Below are 24,958 nucleotides of genomic sequence, written 5' to 3'. Positions count from 1 at the left end.
AAAAGTTTAATCTTTCACATAGAATAAAAACCCTGGTATATATTTCTTGGTAATTTCCAGGGTTCTTTTTTGTATTATTAAATAAGTTTATTATTAAAGGAATTCTGAACTGACAGACTAGCTGGACCATGACTGTCACACTAATGACAATGATATCAATGAGAGAAAGAGAGAAAATGTTCTTCTTTGATTCATTTTCAGTGTGTTCAAGTCAACATTTTCAGGAAGAAAAAGTTCTGATTACTTTCTCTAGCTTTCCCACAAAGATGAAATGCTGAAGAACAATGCAAACAACTGCCTTGAGCACCGCTACAGAAATCTTTCAACTTTCTAACTGGTCAGGCGAGAGTGAAGGACTGAGCTCACACCGAAGCTAGCTTAAAAGTAAGGACAGAAAATGAAATGAACTATAGATTTAGAAATTAAACTATTCAATACAAAGAGAGAAAATATCTTTTTTTTTTTTTTTTTTTTGGTCAGTAGTGGGGCTTGAACTCTGGGCCTGCGCGCTGTCCCTCAGCTCTTCAGCTCAAGGCTAGTGCAGCGCTCTTCAGCTCAAGGCTAGTGCTAGCTTGAGCCACAGTGCCACTTCCAGTATTCTGGTGGTTAATTGGAGATAAGAGTCTCACGGACTTTCCTGCCTGAGCTGGCTTTGAACCGCAATCCTCAGATCTCAGCCTCCTGAGTAGCTAGGATTATAGGCATAAGCCACCGGCGCCCAGCAGATTATCACTTTTAAATGGTTATTTGGGTCAGAAAATATAGTAAACCATCAAATGTCAAAACTATTTAAAATGCTATGTTCCTCTGTGTGTGTGTAAAACTTCCAGGTATGATGAGGTCACTGGTGAGTGTGTATTTCATGGTTCTCAAAGAAAGATGACAATAAGCAAAGGCGCAGAGATTGACAGGAGCACGTGGATGCCATATCATGAGTCACAAGTATGGCAACCACTGTAATGACATTAAAATCTATGAGATGAATGGCCTGGCACTCCTCAGAAGACTCTAACTCACATGGTGAATTCTGACACCATACCACACAGAAATATGCCCATTACACTGTGCTTTACATACTGGGTAGAAAGCATCTTTAAAATAAAGCTCGGTGTTTACCTGTACCTTCAATGTCTCTCCCTGCAAGGAGTTGTCACTGTCATCATTCTCATCAGGTTTAATCAAAACAGTGTTACTGAGAAGGTGATTCTGAACTGCCATCAGATAGCGCAGGCAGGAAGATGCAGCCTTTAACACAAACAAGGGTGTTTAAGTGACTGAGCCCTCTTGAGAACAGGGCTCATGTAATCCTCAAGCTTTTATAAGATTCCCATAGGGAAACAAAAAGAAAAGTACAGAAAACAGAGCAGGTTAGTTTCTCAGGTTATTTATATGCATATGACTTCCAATATAGACTCTGAGACAGTACCTTCCTTCCTCCTTCTGCACAGGCCTCACTAGAGCTAGAAGATCATTTGGGTTTTTGTCCCTTAACAGTTCCTTCCCTTCCCCTCACCTCTCCATATGAAAACCCCACCCACACCCTGAAGATTCTTTTTTTTAGCCAGTCATGGGACTTGAACTCAAGGCCTAGGTGCTGTCCCTGAGCCCTTTCTTTGTTTGTTTTTACTGTATTTTTTTTGTCTTTTCTTTTTTTTTTTTTTTTTGTCAGTCGTGGGGCCTGAACTCTGGGCCTGGGCGCTGTCCCTCAGCTCTTCAGCTCAAGGCGAGCGCTCTACCACTTGAGCTACAGCGCCACTTCCGGTTTTCTAGTGGTTTATTGGAGATAGGAGTCTCACGGTCTCTCCTGCCTGGGCTGGCTTTGAACCGCGATCCTCAGATCTCAGCCTCCTGAGTAGCTAGGATTACAGGCGTGAGCCACCAGCGCCCAGCTTGTCTTTTCTTTATTGGTAATGGGGATCTTGCTAGGCAAGCGCTTTGCCACTAAGCTACATCCCAGCCCCTCCTGAGCCCTTTGCTAAAGACTAGTATCCTAACACTTTGAGCAACAGCTCCATTTCTGGTTTCTGGTGGTTAATTGGAGATGAGCATCTCACAGACTTTCCTGTTCAGGCTCGCTGTGAACTGTGATCCTCAGATCTTAGCCTCCTTGAATAGCTAGGATAACAGGCATGAGCCACAAGTACCCAGATCTGAATATTCTTTTGATCACTTTCTTTAAAACATTAATAGCTTAGAAAGTAACACTAAATTAACAGGCAGAAAATCCTCACCAAACAAAACCCCAAATATAGTCAGACAACTATTATCAGCGTGCGTGCGTGCGTGCGTGCGTGCGTGCGTGCGTGTGTGTGTGTGTGTATGAAAACAGGGACTTGAGGCAATTTTGGTTGCAGTAAACACATCTTTACTTACAGGCACAGTTGAAAGGAGCTTTTGAAAATCATCTTTAGAGACAGTTTGGCACTTGGTAATTAAGATACAAGATTCTCGTACGACAATCTTCAAAATGTAGTGTAGGAGTTCATCATTTAGTCTTTCAATTGCAGGAAAATACAATGATAAAATATTGATGGTTTATTAGTCACAGGGTAAATTTGATACAACTAGTACAAGATGACAAACACAAGAAATAAATTTTTTAAAAGATATAAAATTAATTGACTCTGCAAGCCAATCTCCTTATTCAGAAATGATGCTAACAACTAAATATATTATCTAAACTAAACCTATAAAAACAAAATGCTACCAAACCATCTAATCAAAGTACTTTATGAATAACATAGCAAAGTAAGACTTCCTCCCCATCCCCAGCTTTGGATTGCCCCCTCCACCACCCCCTGATAGCATATTTCTAAAAAATCTTCCTTCTGTTACTTCTGCTAAGCACTTTTTGCCCAGGCAAATGTGCTATCCCTGATTTTTAGGTCTGGGATTTATTACTTGGTAATCAATTATCCAGGCTTTAGGCCTCCATACTAATGATCACATAAGCTACAATGAAGACTAACACTGGCCAAACATATTTCAATGTGAAGACATTACTCTTAGAAGAAGGTAAAGAAGAGACTAGCAGTGAGTGATTAGCATCATGTCATCACCTGTAATGATCATCCTCATCGCTGCCGAATCGATTATTTTGAAGCTGTTCAGCTAAACTGGTGAGGATCACATCTCGCAGCTGGGCAAGTCCGCTGTTTCTCTCCCCTAATACACAACAAAGCTCTGTGAACAACCTTGGTGACAGTGCTTAGAAAACTGATGCTTTTTAAAACAAAGTTTTTAAATGGTAGGTTGTGGGCCTAGAATCTGGAGGCACCAACCTAGACGAACACGACAGTAGCAAAACTATATGCCAGCCAACTATACTGCTTTCTGCGTGGGTATCCTGGCCTCTTCAAAGAGTGACTGCCTTCTGGATTTTCATAAAGCATGATTTTTTTGGGGGGGGAGGGGGGAGGGTTAGTCGTGGGCCTGAACTCTGGGCCTGGGTGCTGTCCCTCAGCTCTTCAGCTCAAGGTGAGCACTCTACCACTTGAGCCGCCACTTCTGGCTTTTTCTGCTTATGTGGTGCTGAGGAATGGAACCCAAGACCTCATGTATACATTGGCATGCAAGGCAAGTACTCTACCACTGAACCATCTGCCCAGACCCTTATAAAACATGATTTCTGATTCCTTAAGGCTGTTTGTCAATGCTGGTCATCTTTAACACTGGATGTCTTCTTGTTGTTTGTTACCTTAAAGTTTGGATTCTAATGTGGAGAAAGGGGGAACTGGTTTAGCAGTCACCAAGAAGTCATTTATCTTTAAGTATGGTAAACATCAGGCTGGGAATGTGGCTTAGTGGTAGAGTGCTTGCCTCGCATGCATGAAGCGCTGGGTTCAGTTCCTCAGTACCACATAAACAGAAAAAGCCAGAAGGGCTCAAATGGTAGAGTGCAAGCCTTGAGCAAAAGAAGCTCAGGAACAGTGCCTAGGCCCTGAGTTCAAGCCCAGAACTGGCAAAAAAAAAAAAAAAAGTAAACATCTACAGTCAGGTAGGTACATCAGATGATGCCTTGGAGACAGGCTTACAAAGCCTGAAGATACATAAGCATGGTTTCTCTTTCAGTGTGACTGAAATGTTGCATCCGTGCAGATACAGTTTTCAAATATTTTGACTAACAGATAAGAAGGAAACAAGACTGTAATCTGGATATCTAGTTGTTTCCTTAGGGACAAACTACTAGGGTTGAAGAGTAATGCTTACCTTCAGTTAAGACCAGCTGAAGTAAGTTATTGATTTCAGTTTCACCAGGGTACAAGATGTTTAGGCCAGAGCTGAAAGACAGAAAAGCCAAAAAGTTTGTAAGCAAATTTTCTAGAGGCTTTGAATTTGAAATGTTTACAATTTGATTTCTATTAAAGATGCGAGAATGGACCAACATGGTAGTACATACCTTAGTCCCAGTGCTTGGGAGGGTGAGACAGGAACATGCTGAGTGTAAAGGCAGCCTGGGATACATAGTGAGGCCTGCACACCAGCCTGGTTATGTAACACTGAGGTACACTTCACCCAGTTTATTTATTCATTGGCTACAGTGCTGGGGATCAAACCCAAGACTTCAAGAATGCTAGATAAATCATCAACCACTGAGCTATATCCCCCACTCCCAGCCTGAGGTTAAGTTTTATGACTAAGAAAGCATTTGAACCTAAATATATGGACAAAATTGAATCCAATCACTTCCTTGAAAAATGAAATCCCTCTGCTGCTATCTGTGAATTGCCAAGAAAGTAACTTATTTGAAGCCCTGTGTGAAAATAGAGAGAACTGGTAAGCTATGAAAAGCCAGTGTAGCCAAATCAATCATACATTCAGATTGTGTCCTTCAAAAAAGTCACTTGAGAAAGAGGATTTCTAATCCTTGGCTTTTCCAAAAAGGATGGCAAGGAGAGTAAAAAAATAGTTCTTTTTCTTCTTTTATTGAAATGTGATAAATAATAAAGTGCATATAGTAAAGTATACAATTGGATAGATTTGACTTGCGTATGTACCTATAAAACATCCATTTTACCATAAGGAAAAGAACGACACTGCCTGTCACCTCCAGAGGTTTCCTCATGGCATCAGAATTTAGTTACTAGCTTTAATATCCAAAAGAAAGCATCCTGCTCTTGGTAGTCACATTAAGGTTATGATTTTAGATGAAAGTTCACTGGACCTAAAGTTGATAGAGAGTGCTCATAAACTCACAAGAGAGTCTAGGCTTTAAGCAGGTTCATGAAAGCCAATATCCTAACTTGCAACAGAACTTCACAAAGCTCCACAGGAGGTAAAATGTCTAAGCCCATTCTCCAGCTGAAGATGGAGAAGCATTAAGCCAAGACCCAGGAAGTGAGTAGCAGACTGTGACTACCACAGTCTCTCACATTGTAAGAACAGTAGCTTAGAAACCAACTATCCAGCCAGAAGCTGGTGGTTCATGCCTATAATCCTAGTTACGGCTGAGATCTGAGGATCGTGGTTTGAAGCCAGCTTGAGAAGGAAAGTCAGTGAGTCTTTTTTTTTTGGGGGGGGGTCCAGTCGTGGGGCCTGAACTCTGGGCCTGGGCGCTGTCCCTCAGCTCTTCAGCTCAAGGCTAGCATTCTACCACTTGAGCCACAGCGCCACTTCCGGCTTTTTTCTTTTTGCTTATATGGTGCTGAGGAATCGAACCCAGGGCCTCTTGCATTCAAGGCAAGCGCTCGTACCACTGAGCCACCTTCCCAGCCCCTCAGTGAGTCTTTTATCTCCAATAAACTTCAAAAAAGACAGAAGTGGTGCTGTAACTCAAGCGGTAGAGTGCTCGCCTTGAGCAAAAGAAGCTCAGGGACAGCGCCCAGGCCCAGAATTCAAGCCCCAGGACTAGCAAAAAGAAAAGAAAAGAGCTATTATTTAAAGGGTATCCAAAAGGTTAGATGAAGAATGTAGGCATGCCTTTGGTCCACTAGAGCGGAGCACAAATCCTCTGATAAAATCATCCCCAGTGCACAGGGTCCTAGCTGCAGAGCAGGCTCAGAGGACCATGCTGCCAATTATGGGGAGAAGTACAGTGCCTGGCAGGAGCACTAAGGGAACCACCTGCTGTTTACCTGATGGCAAGGCAGACCTCCTTCTGAATCTCAGGGCAGATTTGATCTTTGGGTGCCATCAACAACTGCCAAAGAAGCAATCCTGACCGTCGAATGATGTCTCGGTTCCTTTCACTTTGTGGGCTGAAGAAAAATTTAAACACCACCTACAGAAACATATATACGGGGTGAATCTCAACATCCTAATTTCATTGGGGATAAAATTAACCTTTAAAAGAAGCACATGGTAACTAGCCTTATGAGGATATAACCAGGTAGTTTTTTAGCTGCAATGTCACCTACTGTGTAACAGTAGTAAATATTTTACATACATTCCAGCAATAAGCTATGTACAGCAAGACTCCATTAACTGCAGTGAAACATCATCATTCTAATCAGAGGATTAGAAGAGGTGAAGATAGAAAAGCAGAGATGCTACTGAAGGTGTGATCTCAGGTAGAAATCAGCTGGCTGAATGCAAGGGTTGTGTTCTTTTTAGTCTAGCATACTTCATTTCAGAACAGTCCTTTTACCTGAAAGACAACGAGGATGCAGCGTATGATGCAGGTGTCTCCGTTGACCATGGCCTTCTCCATGATGTCACAAATGCTGCTTAGATGGTGCGCTTCGATGGGATGCTGCTTGCCCAGGACGCTTGTGATGGGAAGGTTGGGGTTGGTGGCCAAAAGATTGAGCTGGTGGATACACATTGCACCAACGTGGTGCAACAATTGGTTGATAACCTCATTGGTGGTGATGGCTTCTTCTGGAAGATGAAGAGAAAGCGTGAGCAAACACCACTAGTGGTTCTCCGAGGTACAGACTCCCAACTTTCATCACTGCTGCTAGAGAAGCCAGATGTGAGGTGAAAACAATTGGGATTTTTATTTAGTTACCACTTATTGGGCCCACTCTCTATGCTGGATGATGGCTCATGTTGGACATGCATTACCTTACAACATGGTTATAAACTTAGACTACTGAGGCCCTTTTTGCAGGCTGGTAAGCCACAAGTAGAGAGGGTTAAGGAAGTCACCCTAGGTTACACAACTCCAAAGTGATCGAGCATCTCAACCCATGCTGGAAACAAGACTCGTAAAATATGTCCTTCTTCCTCAGGTACCCTACAGTAGAACCACCTGGCTATAAAAAGCTCATCCTCAGTACTCAATGTTTCTATGAAACATCTACAACTAAACCTGTGGGTATCCACAAGCATCCCCTTATATAAACGGTTTGAAAAATGGCTTATGGATGTGGGCTCACGTGGTAGACTGCCTGTCTAGCAAGCCTAAGACTGAATTTAAACCCCAGTAACACAATGATGGAAAGAACAAAGGGAGGGAGGGAAAGGAGGAAGAAAAGTCTTTAGGCCACATCAGAACCTCTGTTGATTTATATACTTTTCTACTTAATCTATTAACCAATCTCTTCAGGTTAAAGAAAGATTTTGGGGGCTGGGAAGGTGGCTCAGTGGTAGAGCATTTGCTTTGCATGCATGAGGCCCTGGGTTCGATTCCTCAGCACCATGTAAGCAAAAAGAAAAAAGCCGGAAATGGTGCTGTGGCTCAAGTGATAGAGCACTAGCCTTGAGCTGAAGAGCTGAGGGACAGTGCCCAGGCCCAGAGTTCAGGCCCCATGACCGGACCCCCCCCAAAAAAAAATAAAAAAAGAAAAAGAAAAGAAAGATTTTGGGTTTCTAATTTCAAAGAAAGAAGGCTGTTGGTACAAGTCCCACACATGGTGCTCTGTAGGTTGCCAGATTAACAGAAGACCAAGAGAGCACCTGACCTTTGGGCTCTGTGATAACGTGGCTGACGCCCAGTCTCTGGCACACGTAGTGGAAGGCCTGGTTCCCGGGGTTGCACCACTGATCAATGTAGTCATTCGAGCATGTCCACAGCATGTTGTTCACTGTGTCATAACAGGCACCTGTACAGAGCAGAAGGGTGAACATTCCCTCTAATGCTAACAACCACACCCAACCTGCAGATTGACTCTGTCAAGCACTAGACTGGGACCCAGCAAGAAGCCAGGATTTAGCTGGCTGTGGTGATCCCAGCACCCAGGCAGCCTGGGCCACACAGTGAGACCTGTCTCAAAAACAAAGGGTGAAGCCAGGATTGTACTTTTAATTTTTTTCCATTTCTGGGACTTTATTTCAATACATAGTATTTTGTAGGATCAGAGACACAGAGGCATTGAACCTTTGTGTTCTTCCCTTAAGGGAATCCTCCTTTGGTCTCACTGTATGTAAATGTCTAGAGTCTTGTATAATTGATCACGTCCTGATGTATTTTCTATCTAGCTTCTGGATATAAGAGAAAACACGCACTGTATGTAGGATTTTATCTTTTAAATTTAATTAACTCCCATGTGAAAAGAAAGTATCTTATAAAAAATGATCAGTTCTTAATTGTGATCTGCTTCCAAAAACCGTTTAAGTGGCTTACTAGGTAATAACAGGACCAACAAACATAAACAAGAAACAAAACCTGGATATAAGCTTTCTAGTAGCTAGCATAAAGGTAAAATCCACTATACAGCAACATGTTCACTTTCTAAAAATCACAGGAATCAAGTTTTTTGAGGGCACAGACTTTTGAGAAGAATATTATAAGCATTACCATACAACTTAATGGACAGGATCTCAATGATCCTTAATTAGGTGAAGAATTTTATGCATAACAATTTCTTATACTGATTCCTCAAATTAAAGAGCAATTTTTTTGTTTTTGTTTTTTAACTTTTTCATTTCAAGGAAACTATAGGGAATTGGGAAAATATTTCGAGAGAAATTGCTAACACCTTGACTTTCAGAAGGAAATGTGCATTCATTTCTTACCCAAGCCAGGTACAAGAGCACCACGTCCCAGTGAGCTTCCAGCAGCATCTATGAGATCCGCACGGCTTGTGAACTGACCATCCGAAATATTATACACCAGGCTGGAGGCGAGGACTTTGGAAACAAACAGTCAGGTGTTCAGTGAGCCAACAGACCACTTTTAGGCTCTTAACAAGACATTTATGAAAAACACCCCCTTTGGTTGTCCATTGGTTGTAACAATGAGACAGAAACTACACACACAAGACCACTGAAAGCCTAAGTTAAACCCTAAACTATACTCTTTCTTTCCCATTCCATTTTATCCATCTATCCATTCGTATATTTTTGTGGTACTGGACGTGAAAATCAGGGCCCTGTGTATCCAGGCAAGCGCTCACCACTGACCTATGTCCCCAGCCGTAGCAGCTTCTGCAGTTCCAGCAGCACACCAAAAGAATGATGGTCCCCAGTCTTCCTCCTCATTGAGCTTACTATACATACATGTCTTCTCTACTCAGCCACTTACATGAATACTACTCATTCCTGACAACTTCTAGGCGGCCTCCTTCCTGTGTGCTACCCACGGTCCTTCCTCCCTCTGCCCCTGCAGCATATCCATGTACTCCCAGAGCCACCAGCAATGACACAGCGAGACTAGCTCCGTCCCCATTTCCACATTTTCAACTAGATGAGAAGCTCCTGAAGGCAAGCACCAGTTTTCCTCCTTACAGCAAGCAGCCTCCACAGTGACCAATGTGGAACGTGGGCACATTATTATATTATTGTTGTTGTTGTTGTTATTATTATTACCAGTCCTGGAGCTTGAACTCAGGGCCTGGGCACTGTCCCTGAGCTTCTTTTGCTCAAGGCCACTTGAATACCACTTCAGATTTTTTCCGTGTATGTGGTACTGAGGAATCGAACCCAGGGCTTCATGCATGCTAGGCAAGCACTTTACCACTAAGCCACATTCCCAGCCCCAGAGGATATTTAAGCATTTACTGACTTGTCAGGCCAAAATACAATTAATGGAATATACATCGTCATGAAAAGAATGACACCATGCAAAGGAGAATACTCTTAGGGGACAAACATGAAGATACAACATGACTCTGATCATATAAAATAGTTATCAAAATGAACTCCAGGAAATGGAACAACAACAACAAAAAGAACAATACCATGAAGACCTGCTTTACTCAAATGAAGCCAACTTCAAATGAGTAAAAAAAAGCAATACCAAGGAGACTAAAAAGTGTTTAATAAGTCTAATGATCAGTAACTCAGAAACAAACTAAACATTTGGATAGATATTCCTCCAAAACAAAGTCACTCAACACATGAAAGTATGCCCAGTGTTGTTAGTCATTGGACAAATACAAAACAAAGCTACAACCAGGTCCTTTCTTATGACCATTAGGATAGGTGCAACAAAACCAAAAGGAAAATCACAAAGATGGCCGGAAATGGAGAAATCCAGGCCATTTCACTTTGCCAATGAGAACAGAAAGGAGCAGCCACTTTGGAAAACAATGTGGCGGCTCCTTCAAAGAATGAGCACTGTCACACAGTTACCAGAGGACCCGGTAAATCCACCTGTGCACATAGGCAGGAGAAGTGGAAACCTGCCTCAGCAGCCACAGCAACATCACTCAAAACAGCCAAAAGAAGAATCAACTCAAATGTTCAACAAGCGATGATCCCCTACAACGGAATCGAATTCCAACCTAAAAAGGAATGAAGCTCACTATTGCTACTGGAGGAAACAATGCTAAGGGGGAAAAAAACCAGACACAGACAGACACACAGACACACAGACACACAGACACACAGTCTCTCTCTCTCTCTCTCTCTCTCTCTCTCTCTCTCTCTCTCTCTCTCTCTCTCTCTCTCTCTCTCTCTCTCTCTCTCTCTCTCTCTCTCTCTCTCTCTCTCTCTCTCTCTCCTAATTGCATTTGTATGGAAGTCCAGAACAAGAAAATCCAGAAGCAGAAAAAGATAAGTGGATGATGCTGGGTACTCAAGACTCATGCCTATAATTCTAGCTACTTAGGAGGCTGAGATTTGAGGATCATGGTTTGAAGCCAGCCCAGGCAGGAAAGTCTGTGAAACACTTATCTCCAATTACCTACCAGAAAACCAAAAATGGCACTGTGGTTCGAAGTGGTAGAGTGCTAGCCTTAAGCAAAAGAGCTCAGGGACAGTTCCCAACCCTGAGTTTAAGCTCCACAACTCACCAAAAAAAAAAAAAAAAAAAAAAAAGATAGGTGAATGCCAGGGATTCAGTGGTGGGGTGAATGACCACTAAGGAGTGTATGGCTTCATTTTGGAGGTGATATACAGACAGTGGTGAGGGATGTAAGCCTCAAATTTGTGAACATATTTAAATCCACTGAACTATACGTTTTAAAAGGATTAATTCTGTATGTGAGCTAGATCTCAGTAAAGCTATTAATAATACTTAAAGAAAAATAAAAAAGCTAATGGTAAATTTGCATGAGTTACTCTACCTTAGAGACTTAAGGGGATATGGATATGAACTGACAGCAGAAAAAAAAGCATTGAGATAAAGTCCAACCAACTTGATTGGAAAGGCAGAGAGAATGTGGGGCCGTCAGGAACAGCAGAGGTTCAGCATATGCAGCAAGCTGAGACAGCCTGACACTGGCTGCACTGATGCTGACACTGCCTCAACTGCTGAGGTCAAATTTATCTAAGGCTTTGGTGAGGGCAAGAAATACTTTTCTAAAATCTAAATGTGAAATAAAACCCTTTCAAGGAATTACTGCTAGAAAAATTATTTTAAGAGGACATTATGAAATACTGGGAAATAAAATGAAGTAAACTAACTCTAGAACATTTTAATATCCTGTGCCTAAAAAAGTTTCAAGAAAAAATAAAGGTTTAATGATGTCCCTAAAGTTAAAAAGGAATAAAATGATAGTTCCAAAAGACTGTATATTTTATTTCATTTAATTATTTGGCTACTGTGAAGCCAAAATTATGCTGATTTAGTGATGTTAGTGTGTCCCCTCTTCCATAAAAATCATTACCAGTGGGCTGGGAAGGTGGCTCAGTGGTAGAGCGCTTGCCTTGCCTGCTCAAGGCCCTGGGTTCGATTCCTCAGCACCACATAAGCAAAAAAAAAAAAGCCGGAAGAGGCGCTGTGGCTCAAGTGGTAGAGCGTTAGCCTTGAGATGAAGAGCTGAGGGACAGCGCTCAGGCCCAGAGTTCAGGCCCCACGACCGGACCCCAAAAAAAAAAATCATTACCAATATATTACATTTAGAAAACATTAATAAATTTTACATGTATTACTTCCTTCCCATGTTGTTGTTTTACACTTTGCATAGTTTTTGTTTTTTGTTGTTTTTTGGGGCCTGAACTCTGGGCCTGGGCACTGTCCCTCAGCTCTTTAGCTCAAGGCAAGCACTTTGCCACTTGAGCCACCGCGCCACCTCCAGCTTTTTCTGCTTAATGTGGTACTGAGGAATCAAACTCAGGGCCTCATGCATGCAAGGCAAGCATTCTACCACTGAGCCACCTTCCTAGCCCCCACTTTGTATAGTTTTTTATATATTTATTTAATAGTTTCAGAATTTTATCAGTCAGCAGAACTCTTTCCATAACACCAGTAAATACATTATTTCTTTCTTTACTAAAACTTCACTAAGCTGATTACTATTTCTAGTAATCTTATAGAGTGACAGTTTATAATATTATGCCATCTATAAAAATTGTATTTTGGGCTGGGGGATGGAGTTTTTGTTTTTGTTTTTTTTGTCGGTCATGGGGCCTGAACTTCTGGGCTTGAGGGCTGTCCCTCAGCTCTTCAGCTCAAGGTTAGCGCCCTATCACTTGAGCCAAAGCGCCACTTCCAGCCTTTTCTGCTTATGTGGTGCTGAGGAATCGAACCCAGGGCCTCATGCATGCAAGGCAAGCACTCTACCACTGAGTCACCTTCCCAGCCCCTGGGGGATGGAGCTTGAGTGTAGAGCATTTGCCTAGCAGCACAGGTCCTGGTTCGATCCCTAGCACCAAAAATCAAAAATAAAAGTAGCTCCCAGGCTATAACAACATTATAATTATTATTTTAGGTTGCTATCAGAGAACTATCCCAAACAACTATTTAGCAGAGTAAGTTTAAAATAATAAATAGGGAAGTCTTAAGTTTCAGGTAAATTAGGAAAAGTACAACTAAAATGCACTTACTTTTTAAAGACGACAAACCGCTTGTTCCACCAAAAAGAGAGCGTGTGGCAGAGCTGCCTGATCCTCCTGGAGGTGGCACCAGCATCACCAAGTATGTGCCACAGGTGTAGATGGGTGTCTTCCGCAGCATCTTCAGAGGTAGCCCACAGCTAGTATTTGCTGGCGAAACAAATGAAAATGCTAAGTGAAAATATCAGAAAGACTAGTGTATTATAAAGGTGACCCAAACTTAAAACAGGTATCCCCAGATTAGACACAGGCAGAGTGGATCATGCCTCTCATCCTAGCAATCAATGGAGAAGGTTGAGATTAGGAGGATCATAATTTGAGGCCAACCCAGGGGAAAAGTTCATGAGACTCCTTCTCAACCAACAGCTGGGTGTGGTAGCATGTGCTTGTCATTCCAGCTACATGGGAATGTAAGATCTGAGGATTGTGGTTCAAAGCCAGGCAGAAAAATCAATGAGACTCTTATCTCCAATTAACCATCAAAAAGCTGGAAGAAGAGTGCTAGCCTTGAGCAAAAAAAGCTCAAAGACAGCACCTAGGCCCCAAATTTAAGCACCAGAAGCAGTGCGCGCACACACACAAAGCAGCTGAGACAAACACCAGTGGCTCATACATATAATCATAACTATTCAGGGGGCTGAGATCCGAGGATCATTGTTCAAAACCAGCCTGGCCAGGAAAGTCTGTGAGACTCTTATCTCCACGTAAGCACCAAAAGAGACTGGAAGTAGAGCTGTGGCCCAAGTGATAGAGCATTAGCTTTAAGCTCAGGGACAGATTCTGATATCAAGCTCCAGGACTAGCATAACCGACCCCCCCACACACACCCCAAAAAAGTAGCTGAACACGAGCATCCAAGGAAGCTGTCCTGGGGTGCACATGGCATCATACCCGCTTGGTCCTCCTTCAGTGTGTTGGAGATGGTGGAGCCAGTCAGGGCCGCAAGCGTTGCCGATGGGGAGGCTCTGTACCGAGACAGCCTGCTCAGAAGCATCTCATTAATGCTCTTGGCAGACTCGCCCTCTTTCCTCATGAGGATCGTACGTTCCTGAAGCGGGTTGGCTACAAGTACCCCATTTTCAACCTAAGATTTAAAGTGCAAGAGCTTCTGAAATGATACCTGTTTCCAATTAGGTATTACTGTGACCTGGTTGCTTAACATTTCTAAAATTGCACCTGAGTGGGCATATCCCTCAAAACTTCCATGCTCTATAAGTGACTACAGGCTACACTGTTTGAGATCTGTCATTTTTCACAACAGCCCAGATTATTCTGAATGTAATCAGCTGGGTTTAATAGGCTCTCTGAAAAGTAGTTGATTAAAATTCCTTAGACTGCATTCTGCAGTCAGAGCTCACTAATCGTGGCCTCTGACAGTTACCAGGAAGACAGAGGAAAACAAATCAATCAGGCTTTGAGTTACTGTGAGGACAACTGTGAGATTGATGTCTTCTTGAACTATAATTGGTGGCTAAAATCCAAACTCTCGATGAACAGTAGTTAATATTCACTCCAGCTGCTTGGACCCTGGCAGGCTAATACTGGAGCAAGGCAGACCTGGCTAAAAGTGCACGCCAACCTCAAGTGCACCCTGCTCAGGCCTGGTAGCCATCTCATTTGTCACTGGAGCCTTTCCCATCTCTGGAGTGGTGCTGCCAGTGTGGGGCCTGCCCTTAGCACCCTTCCTTCCTCTCCTTGTTCTTGTTCTTCTTCCATTGATATCCTTACTGCCTAAAAAGATGCAGACCGTGTCCTATAGCTTTTCCCTCTCATTCCTCCAACTCTAGGATCTTTAAATCCACTCTCATACTTGCCCTTCTTGCTTTCCCAGGAAGAAGCATCTTGGGGCTGGGAAGGTGGCTCAGTGGTAGAGCGCATGCCTTGAATGCCTGAGGCCCTGGGTTCAATTCCTCAGCACCACATAAGCAAAAAGAAAAAAGCTGGAAGTGGCGCTGTGGCTCAAGCGGTAGAGCGCTAGCTCTTGAGCTGAAGAGCTGAGGGACAGCGCCCAAGCCCAGAGTTCAGGCCCCACGACCGGACCCCCCCCCCTGCCAAAAAAAGGAAGAAGCATCTTGCCTCACATAATTTAAAGCTAATTTTCCTCTTCCACCTTACGTCCTAGGCTTGCTTCTGTCCCTTCCTCCTGATCAACATTTCTCCTACATCAACTCTCTTCTCTGTGTTCAGATTTCACACACCTGTGCATCTTAGCAAATCCTCCGTGTCTATGAGCATACCTCCCTTTCCCCACTTCCACTGTCAAATGTCCCAGCTCTATCGCAAGTGCCTCATAGGCTGAAGGTCCGTCATTTGAACAGGTCCTAGAAACTCATTGTGCTGGGAAGGCAGGCACAACTGGCCTATTGAGGCGCACGAAGACAAGAGGGAATGAGAGTCCGATGAGGTGGGATCCTCTGTAAAGCCCACAGAAAGTGAGTCCCAAAGGAAATGCTGGTAGCCGACAAGAGGCCAGGGAAAGCACAGGCAGGAACAAACCTAAAGGGCTGTCCGCACATTCCCAGATGGCAGCAGAAAAGAGATCTATGAGAGAGAAAATGTTGCTTCTTCCCATCTTGTCTGGCCTCTCAGTTCCACTCCCAAGTGAGCAGCTACTCATGACTGGACCAGAGAAACCCAAACTCTTTCCTTGACTTCCTCGCAGGGTGGACCATGACTGGCAGCCTTCTTGAGATTCTCGTTCCTGCATCTCAGCCTCAGCCACAGTGACAGACCACACTCCTGATTAGTTTCTTTCACATATTCAGGGCTAGAGGGTGGAGCAGTTCAGTCTCTGCCCTCCCTCCTCTCCCATTTCCTCGCTGGTCCCACATCTCCAGTGAAACTCTACCTCTTGGGGCCCAAGACCTCCATCTGGGACTCTGCCCAGATCTTCCTTCATGCCTCAGGCAGAATGCCACCTACTCAAAGAGGCCTTACTTGATGACCAAGCTAGAAAAGCACTTCCCCCCCTCCCCAGAGCATAGCACGTAGCACTCTGAAATGACTCTGCTCATTAATTCCCTACTGGCTTGCCCTTCCATTGTCCCTTCTCCCAACTGAATGCCAGCTGTCTGAGAGCAGGGTGCCTGCCAGATTCCCCTGGGATGGCCACACTCAGGAGGCGGTAGGTGGGTGGACACATGATGCCTTACTGGACACACAGATCCAGGCCCTCTCTTGTCAATGTCCACCTCTGTAACAACTCCCAGGCTTGACCCACAGATCCACGCTTGCTGCTGAGACCTGGCCTCACTATCTCAGCACCCATAACCGCTCCATTGGCATTTCTACTCCAACAGCCTGTCTCCTACAAACCCACTCCCCCCCTCTTTTTGGTGGCACTGAGGTTTGAACTCAGGGCCCTGCACTTGCTAAGTGTGCTACGACTTGGGATCCACCTTCCCAGATCTCCTTCTTTTGGCATTGTTTTATCCTCACTCTCCTACTAACTAACCTTTGGTAGTCATACATCTATTTATGTTGCACAATTCTAAATATAACCCTTTAAAAGCATCCAAGATAAAAATCAATCTCTTTAAGCCTGACAGTACTGATCTGGCCCTATGAGAAAGTCAATAGATAGCTTAAAAAACAAATTATACCAGGCACTGGTGGCTTATGCCTGTAATCCTAGCTATGCAAGAGGCTGAGATCTGAGGATTGAGGTTCGAAGCCAGCTTGGGCAGAAAAGTCCCTATGAGGCTCTTATCTCCAATTAATCACAGAAAAAGCCAAAAGTGGTGCTGTGGCTCAAGTGGTAGAGTGCTAGCTTTGAGCAAAAGAAGTCCAGGAACAGTGAGTGCCCAGGCCCAGAGTTCAAACCCCAGGACTGACCCCAAAAAAAAAGAAAAATCACAAACACATCCCCTACCTGTTAACTCTGCAGTGACTTCACATGGGTTACAACAAAAGCCACACTCCTGCCCTAGTTCTCTCCCTGGCCTTGACCTCCTCTCCAATGCAACTCCATGCTGCCTCCTAGCTCTAGGTCCCACTTTATTTTTGTCAGTCGTGGGGCTTGAACTCTGAGCCTGAGCGCTGTCCCTCACCTCAATGCTAGCTCAAGGCTAGCGTTCTGCCACTTGAGCCACAGCGCCAGATAGCCATTATACTGCTGCCCATATCTTTAGGAAGCAACACTGAGAAGATAAAATAGCAGCACTAAAACTGTCGATCTAACTGGCTAAAAACACTTTATGCTGAGGAATGGGGGCACGGACTATGAGACTAAAATGGAAGCCACATGTAAAAGTGGTCTGCTAAGGCAGAGAAGTTAGAAGAGTCACAAGTCAGAATGTTCCGCAACAGGCATTGGCCACTGTGTCGTCCTCAAGTCCCCATGGCTGCTTAGCAAGCGAGAACCGTGAGGCTCAGAAAGGCTTGAGGATTGCCCTTCTTCCCTGAAAACAGCTCCATGATGCCCAGGTTTAGCCTAGGTCACTGCAATATGGAGATCCAGCAGACGGGAGCCCTGGGGGCTGAGACAGCCCAGCCAAGCTCCTGGGAACCGAAATGGGAACAGGGATGGTCAGACCACAATGGGTGATGTCTTCTCTTCTTTATACAAAGAAGAGCGCAGGAGTAGGTGGACCTGGAGGCCCAGGCACAGGCTCTGGCTGAGAGATCTCAGCCCACTCAGCCTGCTGAGATGCTGAAGGCCACTGAGGAGGATGAACAGCAAGTGCAAAAAGAAGGGTCCCAGAAACAAGCGGGTCCATGTGAGGGATATGGCGAGGTAGACAGGCTAAAAAGGAACCATAAGCAAGCAGAAAGCCAGGAAAAACAGTGCCACTTACATCCAATCCTGCTAAAGGTCAAGTGAAAAGAAGACTGAGTTGAGGAAGACTAATCTTTGCCAGGTATAGGAGTACATGCCTGTAGTCCCAGAGCTCAAGAGGCAGACGCAGAACAACTTCAAGTTAGCTGGGCACCAGTGGCTCACATCTGTAATCCCAGCTACTCAGGAGGCTGATATCTGAGGATCACGGTTCAAAGCCAGCCTGGGCAGGAAAGGCCGTGAGACTCTTATCTCCACTAAAGCACTAGAAAACCAGAAGTAGTGCTGTGGCTCAGGCGGTAGAGGGTTCGGCTTGAGCAAAAGAGCTGAGGGACAGCGCCCAAGTCCAGAGTTCAAGCCCCACAACCAACAAAAAATAAAAAACAACTTCAAGTTCACGGTTAACCTGGGATCCATATCAAGGCCCTCTCTCAGCAAACAAACAAGTAATAAAAAAAGACTACAAGCCTTGCCAGGCGCCCGTGGTTCACGCCTATAATCCTAGCTACTCAGGAGGCTGAGATCTGAGGATCATGGTTCAAAGCCAGCCCGGGCAGGAAACTCTGTGAGACTCTTTTTTTTTTTTTTTTTTTGGGTCCGGTCATGGGGCCTGAACTCTGGGCCTGGACGCTGTCCCTCAGCTCTTCAGCTCAAGGCTAGCACTCTACCACTTGAGTCACAGCGCCACTTCCGGCTTTTTTCTTTTTGCTTATGTGGTGCTGAGGAATCGAACCCAGGGCCTCTTGCATTCAAGGCAAGCGCTCTACCACTGAGCCACCTTCCCAGCCCCTCTGTGAGACTCTTATCTCCAATAAACCACTAGGAAACCAGAAGTGGTGCTGTGGCTCAAGTGGTAGAGCACTCGCCTTGAGCTGAAGAGCACAGGGACAGTGCCCAAACCTAGAGTTCAAGCCCTACGACCAACAACAACAACAACAAAAGACTACAACCCTTTAGTTTTATCTACTGTTCCTAATATTTCTTTTCTTTCTTTCTTTTTTTTTTTTTGTCGGTCATGGGGCCTGAACTCTGGGCCTGGACGCTGTCTCTGAACTCTTCAGCTCAAGGCTAGCACTCTACCACTTGAGCCACAGCGCCACTTCCAGGTTTTTCTGCTTATGTGGTGCTGAGGAATTAAACCCAGGGCCTCATGCATGCAAGGCAAGCGCTCTACCCCTGAGCCACCTTCCCAGCCCCTGTTCCTAATATTTCTATATTCAAATTTCAAATGATCTCCAAAAAGATTTTTTTTTATAGTAGGCTTATTTGATTTGAACCCAAAAATGATTCCAAGGTACCTCTCTATTGTAGAGTAGGCCCTTTCCTCCCTGATGTTTGATTTCATGCTGTGGGCAGGGGTTATTTTAGGTATTCCATTTCCTCCAGGACATGTAGGAGCTTTTGAGCTATAAGTATACGAGCAAAAATATGAGCTGGGCACCCACGGTGCACACCTATAACCTAGCTACTCAGGAAGCTGAAATCTGAGGACTATGGTTCAAAGCCAGCCGAAGTAGATAAATTTGTAGGACTCCTATCTCTACTTAACCAGCAAGAGCTGGAAGTGGAACTGTGACTCAAGTGGTAGAACACCAGCTTTGAGTGATAAAACTAAGTAAAAGTGCAAGGCACTGAGTTCAAGCCCTAATACAGCAGCAGTAGCCACAGAAAGCACTTGAAATATGGTTAATGCAAATAAGTTTTGAATTTTACTTAATTTTGATAACTGAAATTTGAGTAGCTATATGTGGCTAGTGGCTTCTGCAATGGACACTCTCCTTTTCTGAATTTGAAACATCCCAGCCCATATTTATTTCCTAATACATATTCATTCCTGCCACTGGATCTTTGTACTTTGGCTCAAGGCTAATGAGCCCAGTGCCACTTCAGGCTTTTTCTGAGAAGAGTACTGAATCTCATGGACTTTCCTGCCCAGACTGCCTGGCTTCGAACTGTGATTCTCAGACCTCAGCCTCCTGAGTAGCTAGGATTACAGGCATGAGCCACTGGCGCCCGGCTTCCTCAAATTCTTTATCTGCTACCACTTTTCCTTCACTGCCTTGAATGATCTTGTTCTAATTTGCTCACTTGTTTATGGTTATGATTATTTTATTTCTCCACGACCATCACCCCCATTCCTAGAGGCATAACTCAAGTTCCATTTGAACATAAGCATTATTCACCTTGGCAGTCACTGGAGGCCTCCACCTACATGGCACAAATGCTGTTTAAGCTTTGGGCTAATAATGCACATTAACTGTCACCTCTCAGGGACTCAATTCCACTTTGTGAGCTTTCTCACTACTGCAGGGTAGCCCCACACCAACACTCATTAACATTTCTCCTTCAGTATCACCTGTCAGCACACCCAGTACTGTTATCTCCTCTCTGGCCCAGATTAACTTTCTGAGATCCCAGCTCTATGTATGCCACTCAATGCTAACAACAATAAAAAGTCTTCAAAGACATTTGGGAGGAAACCCCGCCATAAGGAAACAGGACCTTTGGACACTGACAATAAGTGAGAGCTAATGGAAATGTTTCCTCAAAGATGAGAGTGGAACGCTTACCCCAAGTTCAAAAATGTCCATGAAGACCGAGTGTCCCTTGGGAGTTTTCTCATTCAGACTGGCAGGGGACCAGATCCAGTAGAAGTAAGTGCCATCAGAAGAGAGGTGTACGGTGCTCATGGTGCTGCCAACAGGGAGGTGGTTGGGTGGCATGGGCACCATCTGACACACCTGGCCGGGAAAGGGGAGATGTCGTCCTTTAGTGAGACTCAGACACCCTGACCATTGGTCATAAACTGTTTAGATATTATGTCCAAAATAAGGAATCACTGATCTTCCTGGGTCAAACAGAACTTATTTACCTCTAAGAAGAATATATAAAACTTACATGGCAAAAATATAAAATCTCTGCTGGGAAGGTGGCTCAGTGGTAGAGTGCTTGCCTCACATGCATGAGGCCCTGGTTCGATTCCTCAGCACCACATAAGCAGAAAAAGCCAGAAGCCACGCTGTGGCTCAAATGGTAGAACGCTAGCCTTGAACTGAAGAGCTGAGGGACAGTGCCTAGGCCCAGAGTTCAGGTCCCATGACCAATAAAAAAATAAAAATTAAAAAAAATATAAAAACTCATAAAGTGGGTAGTGAAATAATTTGATTAGCCATGTATCAGATGAAAATATGGAGGGCTAGGAATGTGGCTTAGTGGTAGAATGTTTGCCTAACATGCATGAAGTCCTGGATTTGATACCTCAGTACCACATAAACAGAAAAGGCCAGAAGTGGCACTGTGGCTCAAGTAGTAGAGTGCTAGCCTTGAGCAAATGAAGCTCAGGGACAGTGCCCAGGCCCTGAGTTCAGGCCCCAGGACAAAACCAAGATTAATTTCTGAGATTAAGGGAAAATATTTTTACTTGATACTTTGAATCTGCTATGCATGTATATTTTATCTAACATTTAAAATGAAATTTTAAATTGGGCATGGTGGTACCCACTTATAATTCCAGCACTTGGGATGCTGAGGGAGGATGATTGTAAGTGGAAGGCCAGCATGGGCTAAATAGGCCCTGGCTCAAAACATGTACACATCCCCCACAATTCCACGCATACACAACATACATGCTTTAAAAAATTATGTGTATATATACATATATATATGAGGGACTGGGAATAGGGCTTAGTGGTAGAGTGCTTGCCTGATGCATGAAGCTCTGGGTTTGATTCCTCAGTACCACATACACAGAAAAAGCCAGAAGTGGAGCTGTGACTCAAGTGGTAGAGTGCTAGCCTTGAGCAAAAGAAGCTCAGAGGGGCTGGGAAGGTGGCTCAGTGGTAGAGCGCTTGCCTTGCATGCCTGAGGTCCTGGGTTTGATTCCTCAGCACCACATAAGCAAAAAAAAAAAGAAGCTCAGAGACAGTGTCCAGACCCTGAGTTAAAGCTCCAGGACTGGCAAAAAGAAAAAAAAAAACTAAACTAAAAATATAAACAACAACAAAAACAAAGTGAAGTACCTTCTAGAATTTCTTTAGTAAAGGAATTTAAGACCATTAATTTTATTTCAAAGACAGGAACCATGTCTTATACATTTTTATATCCCTGGCACCTAATGAAGAATCTCATTTGAAGTAATTTAATAAATATGTGAGAATAAAAGAAAGAGCTAAAGATACTGAGAAAGAAAAGGCAAAGGAGAGGGCAAGGGAGAGATTCAGGAAAAAAAAAAAAAAGAAAGTCTATGGCAGATCCCAACTAAGCACATAAGGGGCTTACCACCCACCAAGTCCATGGTACAAAAAGAAAAAAGAAATTAAAAAAAAATAAATAAAAGAAATAGAGTGTGTGCTCAGCATGCACAAGTTACTGGGCTGATCCCCAGTGCAAAAGCTAAAAAAGAAAACAAAAAGTTTGCTGTTGACCTTTGCAATCAGTCAGATCTGTGGGAGACCGGAAGTCATTGTAGAAAAATTGTAAACAATGAAAGGAGGTCAATCCAGGAGGCAACTATATCCACCGTATTACTACTATTTCTGATGACATCAGGAGCGTTTGTCACTGCCTCCAAAATACCAAAGAGAACGCAGTGTCTTCTGTTTACCTGGAGTGTGTTCTGGTCAATGACCTGGAAAAGGGAATGAGGTTTGTTGTCGAAAGACACAGGCCGGTGGAGGAGACTGCCATTGCCGAAAGCCACCCATCCTGGCTCCAGCTCCTCGTTCCGGCAGTATACAAATCCTCTGGAAGCGAAAAAGACACAGGTAGGACCCTGACATCGGCAGGTAGCCCAACCATGAGATATGACAGACAACTGTGACTAAATTTTTTTTAATGACCAACAAAGTAAAACAGCTGAAGAAGAGATTATGCAGGAACGACCAGCAGAGTACGGCAAATGTTAACTTTACACAAGGAGTTGGGAAAAGGAATGGCTAGGTAAAGCAATTCACAAAACATACTGAGCTAACTGCAATTTCTGTTGTTCAGAATTTATGGATCTGGGGGGGGTGGGAGGGGAAAAACAAAGGAGGAGCCAACCATGCTTGATAAGAAATGTACTCATTACCTTGCTCATGTAACCCCTCTGTACAGTATTTTCACAATAAAAAAATTTTAAAAAAAGAAATGTACTCATCAACTTGTTCATATAACTGTAACCCCTCTGTACAGTATTTTCACAATAAAAAACTTATTTAAAAAATAAAAAGAATTGGGCTGGGAAGATGGCTCAGTGGTAGAGCGCTTGCCTTGCATGCTTGAGGCCCTGGGTTCCATTCCTCAGCACCACATAAGCAAAAAGAAAAAAGGCAGAAGTGGCGCTGTGGCTCAAGTGGTAGAGCGCTAGCCTTGATCTGAAGAGCTGAGGGACAGCGCCCAGGCCCAGAGTTCAGGCCCACGACTGGACCAAAATAAATAAATAAATAAATAAAAAGAATTTATCGATCTAAGCCAGGCACTGGTGGCTCATGCCTATAATCCTAGCTACTCAGGGGGCTGAGATCTGAGGATCACGGTTCAAAGCCAGCCTGGGTAGGAAAGTCTGTAAGACTCTTATCTCCAACAAAAACCACCAGAAAACTGGAAGTGGCACTGTGGCTCAAGTGGTAGAGCACTAGCCTTGAGCTGAAGAGCTGAGGGACAGAGCCCAGCACAGAGTTCAAGCTCCATGACCGACAAAAAAAAAATTAAATTAAAACATAATTTATGGATCTAGTATCTCAACCGTAAACTTCAGCTAAGCTAATGTCAAATCTAAGTAGAAAATGACTTATCTAGCAAAATGTGTCCATTTGTCAACCTAGAAAAGTCATGATGCTCTTTATAGACATCCAGACTACAGAAAAATGTCTGGACAGAAACAACAGACTTGGGGCAGGAATCAACACAAAGCTAAAGAGCATTCATAAAAAAAGATGGAGAAAGTGGCCATCAGAAAAGCCTGGAGTCCTTTGCATTGAGACCTGTTGCTGGTACTGGTGAATGGAGAACGGGGATATACCCCCACATCTTCTCAGAGATTGATGTAAGAGGAAAATGTTTCAACCAAATTATTCAGGAAGTTCCATGCAACTGACCTGAGAGTACCATGTAATCCAGACCCCAGTTTGCTTACTCCTCTTCCAACTGAGTTAGTGGTGTACAAGTAAAGACCATCCGCAGTGAGACAGCGCCCCAAGTCAGCATCTGCAATCCATGTGCCACAGGTAAATTATATACACGCTTCTTTAATGAAACCATAAACATGCTTTTTTTTTTCCTAATGAAAACGGCATTAAGAGGCAGAGTGAAAGATAATCTTTCATGTAAAAAAAAAAAAGTGAAATGTGACTTTTAGGATGGATGGCTTGAAACCCTCAAATCAAACGTTCAGAAAGCCTGTGGGCACAGGGACCAACAGCAGGTAGTTCCTGACACAGGCACTACCTGTTAAGCCTGCCAAATGCTTTTTCTTTCTTTTTCGAGAAACAAAGGTCTAAATCAAGTTTATACATTCTAAACTTGAACCTGAAATGACCAAGAAGCCACATCTCCACTACTGATTGCACAGCGAGGAAGGAACAAGTTCTTAGGGCCTTTTGTGTTTGGGTTTTTTTGTTGTTGTTGTTGTTGGTCGTGGGGCTTGAACTCTAGGCCTGGGCGCTGTCCCTCAGCTCTTCAGCTCAAGGCAAGTGCTCTACTGCTTGAGCTACAATGCCACTTCCGGTTTTCTAGTGGTTTTTATTGGAGATAAGAGTCTCACAGACTTTCATGCCCGGGCTGGCTTTGAACCATGATCCTCAGATCTCAGCCTCCTGAATAGCTAGGATTACAGGCGTGAGCCACCAGCGCCCGGCTAATCTTAGGGCCTTTTGGAATGCTGGCCTGGTCATCTGCAGGACAAGATAAAGGCACTGTCCACAAAGAACAAATGGGATTGCCCTGATGGTAATGGAACCTTGGACCTACACCCAACCTCTGCCAGAAAGCTCCCATTCTCACATTCCAATTTTAGTTCTGGAGGGAATAGCAGGAAAGTTTCGCCAACCTCTCATGAGTGAATACAAGTAATAAAATTATTTTAGAAACTTAAAACAGCAA

The 24,958-nt window shown here is 43.9% G+C and overlaps 1 protein-coding gene across 1 annotated transcript in view; it reads right to left on the bottom strand.

Moving 5' to 3' along the window:
* LOC138826369 (probable E3 ubiquitin-protein ligase HECTD4) overlaps window positions 1-24,958 on the bottom strand; it is a 128,087-nt gene that overhangs the window by 70,469 nt on the left and 32,660 nt on the right. The window contains exons 5-17 of the mRNA XM_070021459.1: window positions 23,956-24,064; window positions 22,482-22,620; window positions 20,449-20,619; window positions 13,993-14,185; window positions 13,093-13,251; window positions 8,899-9,012; window positions 7,845-7,985; window positions 6,587-6,819; window positions 6,075-6,220; window positions 4,210-4,280; window positions 3,060-3,165; window positions 2,374-2,494; window positions 1,117-1,245 (exon numbers count right to left, since the gene is read on the bottom strand). Of these exons, the coding sequence (XP_069877560.1) occupies window positions 1,117-1,245; window positions 2,374-2,494; window positions 3,060-3,165; window positions 4,210-4,280; window positions 6,075-6,220; window positions 6,587-6,819; window positions 7,845-7,985; window positions 8,899-9,012; window positions 13,093-13,251; window positions 13,993-14,185; window positions 20,449-20,619; window positions 22,482-22,620; window positions 23,956-24,064 (1,832 nt within the window). The remainder of the gene's footprint in view (window positions 1-1,116; window positions 1,246-2,373; window positions 2,495-3,059; window positions 3,166-4,209; window positions 4,281-6,074; window positions 6,221-6,586; window positions 6,820-7,844; window positions 7,986-8,898; window positions 9,013-13,092; window positions 13,252-13,992; window positions 14,186-20,448; window positions 20,620-22,481; window positions 22,621-23,955; window positions 24,065-24,958) is intronic.

The sequence above is a fragment of the Dipodomys merriami genome, unplaced genomic scaffold, assembly GCF_024711535.1.
Source record: "Dipodomys merriami isolate MVZ:Mamm:240054 unplaced genomic scaffold, mDipMer1.0.p SCAF_142, whole genome shotgun sequence".
Classification (NCBI taxonomy): Eukaryota; Metazoa; Chordata; class Mammalia; order Rodentia; family Heteromyidae; genus Dipodomys; species Dipodomys merriami.
This window is presented reverse-complemented; position numbering and strand designations above follow the sequence as displayed.